This window comes from Branchiostoma lanceolatum, chromosome 15, assembly GCF_035083965.1.
Source record: "Branchiostoma lanceolatum isolate klBraLanc5 chromosome 15, klBraLanc5.hap2, whole genome shotgun sequence".
Lineage (NCBI taxonomy): Eukaryota > Metazoa > Chordata > Leptocardii > Amphioxiformes > Branchiostomatidae > Branchiostoma > Branchiostoma lanceolatum.
The window spans coordinates 12,131,470-12,144,603 of record NC_089736.1 but is presented as its reverse complement, the minus strand read 5'-3'; the positions used below and the strand labels follow the sequence as shown (position 1 = coordinate 12,144,603).

Genomic DNA, 13,134 nt, shown 5'->3' with positions numbered 1-13,134 from the left:
ACAGCAAAATCTGACGTCACCACACACTTGAAAATGAGGTGGTCGCCATGGGCAGGGATCGGGCCATGTGCGATCCCAATTCATGGCGGTTGCGGCCGCGTTGGATAAGTGGTCGCCTTGGACAGGCCGCTTAATGCTTGTGCCTATGGGGAAAATTTTCGGGACCGAGAAGAAGCGGTCGCCATGGCCAGGTGGTTGCCTAGGCAGGTTTTACATGGTTTGATTGACACATGCTTATCACAGAATCTGATGTTAAAATGACAAGGGCTTTCAAGCATATGCTTTGAAACTCCTTGAAAAACAATAAATGGAAAGAATAGCCTTTTGAAATGCCATTTTAAGCATATGGTCCAAATTATCTTGGATAAGAACCTTATTATATTCCCCTTCCAGTGGGAAGGGGGATATATTGTTTTTGCTTGCCTGTTCTTCTTCTTCTTTCTTCTTCTTCTTCTTCTTCTTCTTCTGCCAAAAACCAAGTAGATGTGCGGTGGTAGGTCTACTAATGGTATTGCAGAAAGTTATATGTACCTTATGTTACAATGTACGGATGTTATATTTAAGATGTAGGTACCTATAGGAAAGGTGAATACACCTGACAATAAATTATGCTAATGAGTACCTTATTTGCATAATCTATGCATAAACTTGTATTTCCCTTACCGTAAAAGCTGCGGATGTCATCTTTGAAATGTAGGTACCTTTAGGAAAGGTGAATGCACCTGGACATAAATTATGCTAATGAGGACATCATTTGCATAATTTATGCAGAAACGTGTACTTCCCTTACCGTAAAAGCTGCGGATGTCATCTTTAAGATGTAGGTACCTTAAGGAAAGGTGAATGAACCTGGACATAAATTATGCTGATAAGGACCTAATTTGCATACTTTATGCATAAACTTGTATGTCCCTTACCGTAAAAGCTGCAGATGTCATATTTGAGATGTAGGTACCTTTAGGAAAGGTGAACACGCCTGGCCATGAGTAATGTTAATGAGGACCTCATTTGCATAATTTATGCATAAACTTATATTTCCCTTACCGTAAAAGCTGCGGATGTTATCTTTAACATGTAGGTACCTTAAGGAAAGGTGAATGCACCTGGACATAAATTATGCTAATGAGGACCTTATTTGCATACTTTATGCATAAACTTATATTTCCCTTACCGTAAAAGCTGCGGATGTCATCTTAAAGATGTAGGTACCTTTAGGAAAGGTGAATACACCTGGACATAAATTATGCTAATAAGGACCTAATTTGCATAATTTATGCATAAACGTGTATTTCCCTTACTGTAAAAGCTGCAGATGTCATATTTGAGATGTAGGTACCTTTAGGAAAGGTGAACACGCCTGGCCATGAGTAATGTTAATGAGGACCTCATTTGCATAATTAATGCATAAACTTGTATTTTCCTTACCGTAAAAGCTACGGATGTCATATCTGAGATGTAGGTACCATTAGGAAAGGTCTGGAAACCTGGCCATAAATTATGCTAATGAGGACCTCATTTGCATAATTTATGCATAAACTTGAATTTTCCTTACCGTAAAAGCTATGGATGTCATATTTGAGTTGTAGGTACCTTTAGGAAAGGCGAATACACCTGGCCATAAATAATGCTAATGTGGAGCTCATTTCCATAATTTAGGCATAAACTTGTATTTCCCTTACCGTGAAAGCTACGGATGTCATATTTGAGATGTAGGTACCATTAGGAAGGGTCATTAAACCTGGTCATGAATTATGCTTATGATGAGGGCCTCGTTTGCATAATTTATGCATATCCCTCACCGTAAAGGCTACGATTGTCATATTTCAGATGTAGGTACCTTTAGGATAGGTTAACACACCTGTATATAAATTATGCTAATGCCGACCTCCTTTGCATAATTTATGCAGAAACTTCATAATACCCTTACAGCCGATGCTAAGGATGTCATATTTGAGGTGCAGGTAATGGGAGGGGAATATCCTGCATTTTCCCGAAAATGTTGCCATTCTAGTTGATTATCAAATAATAGATGACCACCTTTCCTTATCTTACCACTACTGAACATGTAACACACCTATGTAAATTATAGGTCTAGAAGTCTTTAATGGGTTGTTAATAACACTGTATATACTCAATGGAAGGCCCCTTTGTCAGTATCTTCAGCTGTCCCAGCCTGGGGATATCTACAGTAAGGTATGTATTGTGTTGAAAGGTCAAAAGATAGGCAGGGAGGATTATTGTGTATGTCCAGTGTGCACTTAGGATGACTCAACATCATGTGTGTTGGCTTTAAATTAAAGGCACCCAGAGCATTTTATGAGGCTTGAAAACTGGAAATATTCTAGTTGCTGTAATCTTTATGAAATTGACATTTAATGCCACTGTTTTAATACCACATTTGCGTGCGGATTTCTTATCAAAAGTGCTCAAAAGCGGCACAAAAATAAGCAACATGGTGATCTTTTAGTTTCACGCGCCTAGTGTAAATTGACCAATTCAATAGCCCCACCCACCTCTGTCAAAACGTAGAAATGCAAAATGAAAACGTAAAAATGCAAACATTTGACGGACATGCAGTCACTCTCTCATTGGTCGACCCGCTAATTGTGATGAACAGTCAGCATCAGTCTATTGGGGCTTGAATTTTCTATCACAACGACATTGTATCTTTGCTCCTTGAATTTCGATATGTAATGGTATAGTGTTATTGAAACTTACTATGTGTAGGAATGACTAGAAATTGGAGTTTTTTTATTCAAGTTTCAAGCTTCATAAAATGCTCTGGATGCCTTTAAACTAAGCACACATACCCACCCAAAGGGCTAAGTACATCTTACAACAAGATTGGCGTATCACCAGCTACAAATGTACCTTACTGTAAATCTTGCAATGTTTGCTGTGGTTTTATTTTCAAGGCTTTCTGCGGTGACCCCTGAAATCTTGACAGAACAATTATGTGTTTACATTGTCTTTCTGTTGTCCTACGGAATCGTTTTAATTGGGAAATTAAGACAATTCGAGAACATCCATTCCATTTTACAAGTTTTAGCGCGAAATTAGGCCACACCAATTTAATTTCTTGCTTAACAGAATTTTAAGAAAAATACTAGATTGGAAAATCAGCATGAAAACAGAATCTCAGAGGAAAGTTTGTACTTTGGTGCACACAGTTTCAGGGAGTGAACAGGGTCAGGTGCAAGTTTTCACCCCAGCCTTCTGTTTTCATGATATCCTCGTGCTAAGATTTAAGAAAAAAACTGTCAACCAAGAAATTAAATTGGTGTGGCCTTAGATCTCCAAAAAGATAATGATCAAATTAATGGTACATATATTTACCCGGTATTCAAACCTATTATAGGTCCTGAGTCTCCTCTATGCAAATTTTTTAGACTTGGGAGTTTAGCTATGATAGTTTAGGATACCAGCTGGCTAGTACATACTTTTGTAATGTGATTCAGAGGTCAGAATTTGTGTTCAGAAGTATTGAAAGAATTATTACACAAAGGTAACGTTACATGATTTTAATCTTGATATTAACAAATAATACTTCTTACATGACTGGTACGAACCTTAACTAGTTAGGCAAAGAGTGCAATTTTATCCTCCTTGGTTTAGGCAGGCTGGATATTTGGGAAATCAGCACACGTTTACCCAATATGTTCTTTGCATAAGTTACATATATAAAAATCAGTTGTTACAACTCCACACATACGTCTGTTGATGTCAATTGACTAGGTTTGTATTCTTTGACATTCTCTCATATTGCTTAGATTGAATGAGGGCCTGCATGCCCCTTTTATGTAGAGCGTAATCGGCCGTTTTAATTTTATGTAGAGCGTTGCCGACCACTCCATAATTTAGCGTAGAGCGTAGGGGGGGCTTTCTGAATTTAGCGTAGAGCGTAGGGAGGCTTTCTGAATTTAGCGTATTACGTAGCCGGCCCTCCGAATTTAGCGTAGAGCGTTGTCGGGACCCCCCCATGCAGGCCCTCTTGAATGTTTCAACACTGCAGCAGAACGTAACGTTACAGGAAGTATAAAAAATGTGCACATTGCCCAAGGCATTGTTTTCAGTTCACATATCCTTCATAGTATTCTCATATCTCCTCTAGATTTACACTGACAAGTTCACTAATGTTTATGTTAGGTGAAAACATCACTTGTCGTTTTTGACACTTGCAGACACAAATCACCAGTTACTGCCTTGTCTTTGTTGTGTCTCAGGTCATACTCATTCATTGGTACTTGCCCTTCCATCCTTCAAACAGAATTTAACCTAATAAGTTTTTTTCTATAAATGATATATTGTTACAAAACATGTGCAACACACATTATCGTTATGGATTTAATCTGGTACTGCATGTTAGTAAATAATCTAGGTTTGTTAGTTTCTTTGTATTGCATACCCAGTAAACCGCATCAAGGCATAACACACCAGGTTTGTACTGAAGAGTACAAGCTGCATATCTGGACTGATTTATATGATCCACCCACACCTCCTCTTTTTGATAAGTGTGTTGGGTTCTTTAACGTGCTTGAGGTGTTGCTCTCCACAAACATGGGACCTCCATTTCACGTCCTATCCGGGGGACGTCCCTAACCGAAGCTAGGCACTCATTTTTATCTGAGTGAAGTGGGGAAAGTCGTGTAAAGTGCCTTTCCCAAACGTCAACAGGACAAATCAGGGATCCCCGGATTCGAACCCGGTATCTCTTGGTTCTGGGGGCAAACACCCTGCCACTACGCCACTCACTTATGACGCATACTTATTTATGACTGTTATTTTACAGTGCTGGTCCGAAGGGAGACAACCTGTATGAATGGGTGTCCACCATCTTGGGGCCGCCTGGATCTGTGTACGAGGGCGGAGTTTTCTTCCTGGACATCCACTTCTCACAAGACTATCCCTTCAAACCTCCCAAGGTGAGCCATGGCTGTTGTTGGAGACTTTGTGAAGACGTCTGTTGTAATCAATCCTCGGAGAGAAGTGAATGAATGAATGAACTTTATTGCTCAACAATCGCACATGGTACAATGTATGGCATTAAATCAACAATGCTATAAGGCTAATCTATCCTACAATTCTAAGCGCAAAATATTATCGAAACCAGTATATTGGTTACAATATAGTTATGTATGGGTAGATCTGTCACGCTTTTGGAATGATATATGGAGAAAAAAGTCTGACCTATGTAGATGGATATAGCAGTCGGACAAGACAACAGTACATGGATGATATCGCTTTGTGTACCAGATAGGGTGAAGTTTGTCTTAGTAGTAATTGTCTGTAACATCGCATCTCTCTCTTTACTCTAAGTTGGGCAATTCATCACAAAATAAAATATTTTCATTACATGTGGGACACAATCTCTGAGTGGCTGGTGTTTTGTGGTGTCGGCGCTTTTCAATTTCTAAACAATGTGCACTGATTCTCAGTTTTGTTATGCTAGTTGCAAACAGTTTATTATGAGTTGATGTGAGATATTTTTCCATGCCAAAGTGCTTTTTGACTTTAGAATAGGTGTGGAGTTTACTGGAATTTCTAAGTTGTTCCCTCCAGCCAGAGAGAAATGTGTCTTTCATTTCAGACGTTCTTCAAATATGTTTCCAAAATGGTTGGCATTAACTGCGGGGTTAAGCCAAACATTTTGGAACCCATGTCTACATAATATGTCCTGAACGTGAGTAACCCAGTCATGTTCTTCTTCGACTGAAGTGTCGTATGCTTTTTTTTTTTCGTGTCCAGGTGACATTCCGGACCCGTATCTACCACTGTAACATCAACAGCCAAGGTGTGATCTGTCTGGACATACTGAAGGACAACTGGAGCCCCGCCCTCACCATCTCCAAAGTCCTGCTGTCGATCTGCTCACTGCTAACAGACTGCAATCCAAGTAAGCATAAACATATCATAACTCAAAATTCTAACAAAATTTGATCTATCGTTAGCTGAAAATTGATAGACTATAAAAATTTAAAGGTGCTATTTGTCCACTTTGGTCTTCTAATATTCCACCTATATGGGTGGCTGCTACAGTCGAATATGGTGGGAATCCTGTTTGAAAATGAGGGTTTGCATGTTCTTTTCCATAAGGCGTAGGCAGTCTATCTTTATTTCCTGTAGTTCATGAGGAAAGCTGTCTTATTCAAGTAATTCGTAGTGAGGCCACCAAATTTTCATAATTGCCTTCCATCATTTTAGTGTAATATGTAGGGTTTATAATCATGGCTCTTCTAAATTCAGCGTCAAGCGTTGTCGGGACCCCCCCATGCAGAGCCTCTAAAATAAATCTCTTTGAGACGTATGTAAAATAGCATAACCCAGTATCTCCTTGCTACCGTCAAAAATGGAGGCTTAGATGTGCCATGAAGTAACAACTTGGCCCCATGACCCTGCATGACTATTTGCACTGTAAGAAATGAGTGGTGGTGCTCTACCTCTCTTTCTCTCTTTCTATCTATAAGGTTATCTATGGTCTAGGGAGGATTCTATACAAGGCAACACACACCAAGCCGAGTTCGATATGAATTGTGATTGTAGTTTATTGTGCCTAAACAGAAGTTCCTAAACGAGTCTCACTTGTTCTACTTTACAATATCCGATCGGACGACTTGGTTAGACTCATACAGAGAATAAGATAAGATACCGAACTACACTAAAGTACACTTACTACAAGCTACTCTACAACTACAGCTACAGTCTACAACGGATACACTAACACAACCTACATACCTGAGATCCAAGGTCACGACTGACTCACAAGACAATCACAGCTTCCAAGATCGCCTATGCTAACAATGGGTTACTATCTGATTGGCTACTCTCACTAGCCAATCAATTGCTTACTTATCCTGGTAATTTATGCAAACCCCTCCTCCATATATCCTAACTACTAAATGCGCTAATTACCGTATGCCTCAAGACCATGTATGTTACAACACTCCTGTTAATTACAAGGTATTGTAGAGCAGACAATGTGGAGACCCAAGGGCTGTTGAAGCCTCTGCAATGTTATTCCAAATCACGTTGCCTTGTGTGACTTCTGTTACGTAGGGTATTGAGGATGCTATAATAAGGCCACACCAATTTAATTTCTTGGCTAACAGATTTTTTTTTTAATTCTAGCACAAAAAAAAATCATGAAAACAGAAGGCCAGGGTGAAAACTTGCACCTGACCCTGTTCACTCCCTGAAATTGTGTGCACCAAAGCACAAACTTTCCTCTGAGATTCTGTTTTCCTGTTGATTTTCCAATCTAGCATTTTTTTTAAATCCCGTTAACCAAGAAATTAAAATGGTGTGGCCTTATCGCGTCTGAAATAAAAACCACGCAAACTTAAATGCATTTACAGTATCAACACGGTTGTATCTCTTGTATATATTCTACAAAACTTCCTGGCATGTTGAGAATTGAATCTTGGCAATCTAGATCAGGGCATTTGTCTACAAAGTAAATCCGTTATAAAGGCAAAGATATCCATTGGTATGTACTGTAAATGCATTTAAGTTCGCATTGTTTTTATTTCGCGCTAAGGCGAAAATGGAGTGTTCGCAGTGGTTTAAGTTCGCGGTAGTGCTATAGTCACATACTGCTACAGTATTGGACAAAAATGTTTGCGGTACCTTTAAGTTTGCGGTGAAACGGTCGCCGTGAAAACCGCGAACATAAAACCACTGCGAACATTTCTGCATTTACAGTATTACTGGTGGATGATATTGTAGGGAGGCAGCAGAAAAAAACCAACCTTGTTCCACTGTTATCAAAGGTTGAATTCTATTTTGAGATGCTTTGTTTATTGATTTGGCTTCCGCATAACATGCGGACAGGATTGCCTAACTCTAACCCTAGTGACAAGGATATAGAACAACTATACATGTTTATGTAACAACATACATGTAACAATCAACTGAAACATCTACTGAAGTATTTCATATACAAAATATTTTCAAGTACCTTTAGGCTAAAACTCATAGTGATAGCATTACATGGAAGAGGTCATGGTCAGTATCTGTTACTGTAAATGCATTTAAGATCGCATGGTTTTTATTTCGCAGAAGGGAGAAAATGGAGTGTTTGCGGTGGTTTTAAGTTCGCGTTTGAAACAATGGTCACGCTACAGTCATAGGTGGGCAAAAAGTTTCGCGGTAGTTTAAAGTTTGCGCTGAAAGATCAACGTGAGAACTGAGAACATAAAACCGTCGCAAACATTTCTGCATTTACAGTATTCTGGCAGTCCTTTGGCCATATCAATTTAAAATTTTTTTCCTGGTATTTGCCCACATTTTTTTACTGATTTGAAAGAAAAGATCAGATGCAGAATGCTCATATTTTGACATCAATAGTTGCCAAAAATGTAGTAATATAGTATTCCTTGTTGTTACAGTTTTTCAGTTCATCCATGCACTAAACGTTTCAAATTCTATGCTTGAAATGTTAATCAGCCTGGTAATATGTTGATTTTTTGGGCTCCTGTTTTTTGTGTCATGTAGGTCTATTTCAGGCTTCTTTCTTCTATATTTGCACTTTCTTTTGTTTTCTGCAAAAGTCCAAGAACACAGTATTGGTGTGCTCAGGTCAATTTTTGTTGGCTTTAATCAAGGAGGTTTTGATTTTAAACCTCCTTGTATGAATTTAAAGATAACATGGGACATTAGACAATGGAATTCACCGTGTTCAAGATTTCAATTATTGAATGTCACTAGTATTCTGAATGTCTGTCTATTGTATCCAACAAGAGAAATGTCTCACATTGAAAATTCTTTTTTTTTTTTTAATTCTCTTGTTAGGCCACACCAATTTAATTTCTTGGTTAACAGATTTTTTTAGATTTTAGCACGAGGACATCATTAAAACAGAAAGCTGGGGTGAAAACTTGCACCTGACCCTGTTCACTCCCTGAAACTGTGTGCACCAAAGTACAAACTTTCCTCTGAGATTCTGTTTTCATGTTGATTTTCCAATCTAGCATTTGTTCAAAAATTCCGTTAATCAGGAAATCAAATTGGTGTGGCTTTAGGTCAAATGTTTATCATGTTACTTTATACCAACACATACTAATTCAAGTGTCTGTTGTTATTTTTTTCCAGGTGACCCACTTGTTGGCAGCATAGCCACTCAGTACACAAACTCCAGGGAAGAACACGACAGGATAGCTCGCCAATGGACGAAGAGATACGCCACATAAAGTCACGAAAACTGCAGCCAATTTTTGCCCAAATGTACTGTAGCTAGTAAGACATATTCTTAGAAGAACTGCTTAGAATGGGCGACACTAAATCCGGAAAGACGCTCTAGATCCGGAAAACTTAAAGAATTCTTTTTGGGAAGACAATAAAATTGTCTGATACTGATGATGTTACATTATTATGAAAAATATGCCATTGCAGTTCCAGTGACACATACCAGGGGGCCCAAAATCGATCTTGACCTTTCTCCTCCCAACACCTACCCACACACCAAATATCATTACAATCCATCTACACGTTCTTCAGTTATGCTGACTTTAAGCATCCGGTGACACACACATACACGCATGCAAACACACAGGCAAACACACTCAAAACAATATCCCCATGAAAAAGTCTTTTTTCATGGAGATGATTTTAATATGCAGAATACCAATGACTGAAAGGGAAACGTCTCTTGTTTTATGTGACATAGAGTTAATTTGCCCAAGTTCTATCTGAGGTTTCCAGAATTCTGCGGAAGTCAAGCCGACATTCTCAGAATTCCACAGCCCATGTCCCTGGAGACATCTACTTGTCTCCGAGATATTGATAACTTTTTGGTACATCATACTTGTAGACATTAATTCAATGGTCTGCTAAGAAAAAAAAGTTTTCCGGATTTATAGTCTAACTGGATTTAGAGTGTGACCTGTTATTCTTAGATGAACTGCTTAGTTACGTGTGAATTCTAATCTGCATATAGTGTTGGTAAACTGAGAAATGTGAGAAGAAAAAGATGAATTCGGTCCTTCAGTTTTGTAGCTGTGCACAGACTCTATAGAAGATGTAGACTAGTTGTTTGAAGGTTTACTTAGTAAATGTGATATTGATATGTGAGAAGAAAAATATTGGTAACTGTGTGACTTCAAAATCAGGTGCATGGAAACTTGCCTAAACTTTGCAGCAGTCTGAAACAATTTGTAACTTTAAAGTTTGTCTTTGACTTAAATGTTGTAAACATTTCCTAGTTTCCAACAATGTCAGGACATTAGTGAGTCAGACAATTTGTGCTTGGGTACTGGATTTGGTTGTTGTAATCATTTTATAGGGAGAACCGAAAAATGATAAACAAATTCTGGAAGGGGTAGCCCATCAAAATGAATCAAGATTTCTGTAATTGGTAAATTGAATATTTTCACTCCTTCTGTGTCATAGGCAAATGATGGAAACAGCATTACCATGACAACAAGAAATGCATTCAGATGTGTGTTTTCAGACTGACTGATATTATCAGAATAAACTCAAATTGAAATGCAATCTGTCATCATGAACTTTAAATTATAAACTATTGAATGTGTAAGCAGCCCTGGTAACCAACTTATTTACAAGTGGCAATTGTGATGTAGTTTTTTTAAGGAACTTGAAATAATTGAAATACAGAATTCAGAAAAAAAGGCAAAACCAAATATCATACATGTTTTTACGTCATATGTAGCATTGCCATCCAGGTACAAGTCAACTTGTGATATATTTTGCTGACCTTTTTTTTTATTTTACACTAGAAGTATCTTTTTTTGAAATTTGCTTGGTAACGAAGTGTGAATATAGTACATCAATGAAAAATGATGATCTTTCTAGTTGTGAGTCCCTTGCCAACATGCTAGTACAATGTATAATGTTACTGTTCAAAGCTTGCCACTTAACCATAGTAGAATTTGTAGCATCTTTCAGTCTATGTACATATATATGGCCAAGCATAGCAGAAATGCCATTTACATTTTAATCCACTTTCTTTACAATCCTCACTTAAGGCCATACCAATTTAATTTCTTGGTTAACGGATTTTTTTTTAAATTCTAGCAAAAAAAAATCATGAAAACAGAAGGCTGGGGTGAAAACTTGCACCTGACCCTGTTCACTCCCTGAAATTGTGTGCACCAAAGTACAAACTTTCCTCTGAGATTCTGTTTTCCTGTTGATTTTCCAATCTAGCATTTTTTTGAAAATTCCGCTAACCAAGAAATTAAAATGGTGTGGCCTAAAGACAAGTTTTTTTTCATGTCAACAAGTGGAAATAATTACATACTCCACAACTGCTAGTGCTACAGTATTTATTCCTATGTTATATTAATATTAGCCCTTATGGTGCTGTAATATTGGACTGTTGCATTCTGTGTCAGATTGTCGAGACTTAACTGCAATAATTGTGGATTCATGCCAAGTAGTTTGACTGTATGCTCTCTTCAGACTGATGTATCTATTGTAAATAAATGTTACACAGAAACACAAACACTGAATGATTTCTGTCTCAGTTTGTTTTGACAAGGCCTCTTCAGATGGCTTAGTGGTGTTAGGGATTAAGGTCTCATTCCTGTATTACTCCAAGTGGGTACCCTAAAAGAGTCCGTACCCCAAAAAATGAATGGCTGCATGAACGTGTGTTAAATTATATCGGTGGGAAATTTCCTTTTGGCCAGCCCGACTGATCTCAAGCGTCAAACTGATGAAAGCTTATTTGTAACTGAAGAAATTAGCAGGGTAAGTTCGGCAGCCGTGCGCGAGGTCGGTCATGCACATCCCGACATTGTAGGTGATGCGGTCGTGCACTCTTCAGCTGGAAAGTGCCTTTTTGGGGTGTAGCTAAGTGCAGTTTGTAATTGCTATAAAAAGAGATGTATTGTAGTGAAACTGTTGGCAATTTTTTTACATGATCTAGGGTAAATGTTCTCAATATAAAATGAATAACATTGGTGCATTTTCTATAGCTTCATTACAAACGCGCCCATGTAAAATACGTATTATAACATGTAAGCCTATGGGGTGAAAAAACTCATGAACGAGACCTTACGTACTAGTGTATCCTGGAACATGCTATTGCCATATAACTCACTAGGAAAAACTGGAAAGTCAAAAACATCTTGAAGGAAAAATGTTAAATTTGAAGTTTTAGCAATGCATGTTGCATTATCTACCTTCAAGAGTGCCTTTTTAGACTCCACGCCTTTAATGTTTTTTAATATATAGCCTCCTTTGCAGACTCCTTGGAGCGCCGGCGTTTATTGTTTTTGTGAGAGCGCTGTTTTGCAATTTTCATCCTGGGCAAAACTCCCTCTGCCGACATTAAAAAACCTTAGCCCATGTTGAAAATTAAGTCTGTGAAGGAGGCTAAATGTTAGATATTTATCCTATATTTGTCCAAATTTAATTCAACACTATAAGATTGACCATTACATATACTTTCACTTTAATATAGCGACAGGAAAATATAGCAGTTTGGGGAAAATGGAGTAGGTCACGGCACTTAATTCTAACGTTGGGAACAAATATTACTGTCTCAAATATTAGTGATCAAATATTAGCAATGATGAAATTTTAGTGGTTGACTAGTGACCGTTAAATTAGCTAAAATTAAGTTACCGTTAACAAATCAAGAATTACAGAAGTAGTAGCATTTGAGAAAGGGGAGACAGTTATGTGACATCAACACATTTTCATTTAAAAAGTTATCTTGTAAACTGTCTGTAATCAAGGATGTTAAAAAGAAGAAACCTTTGTCTAATAAATTTTCCTACACTCACACGGAAGCTTATAATGTACAGTACATGCATTCTAGATTCAAACTCATAACAACCTCAGTGTCTTCAGTTGGCAATATTGTTGCTATAGCATGATGTTATTTTCTCACTCATGCATACCGAAAACACACCTTTTTTTGGCCTTGGTCTTTGAAACTTGACACCTGGTGTCACTGTATAGAAACAAACAACACTAAAGGACATACAAACAATGGAGCAGAACTTTGGAACAAAACTAGGCAGTGAGAACTATTGGCTTTGCAAACAGTTATAACAAATTATCGATCTTAAGCACCACCACAGTGGACTCGCACTTTTAAACACCTTAAGATAAATATGTGCATAGCAAACAAATGAAGAATATCCTTTCAGAAAAAAAATACAGAAAATA

General features: G+C 37.9%; 1 protein-coding gene across 1 annotated transcript in view; it reads left to right on the top strand.

Moving 5' to 3' along the window:
- The window catches only part of LOC136420690 (ubiquitin-conjugating enzyme E2 E3-like), a 33,001-nt gene extending 22,376 nt beyond the window's left edge, over positions 1-10,625 (top strand). Inside the window, exons 3-5 of the mRNA XM_066407765.1 lie at positions 4,790-4,922; positions 5,746-5,893; positions 9,088-10,625. Of these exons, the coding sequence (XP_066263862.1) occupies positions 4,790-4,922; positions 5,746-5,893; positions 9,088-9,185 (379 nt within the window). The 3' untranslated portion in view covers positions 9,186-10,625. The remainder of the gene's footprint in view (positions 1-4,789; positions 4,923-5,745; positions 5,894-9,087) is intronic.
- The last annotated feature ends 2,509 nt before the right edge of the window (positions 10,626-13,134 follow it).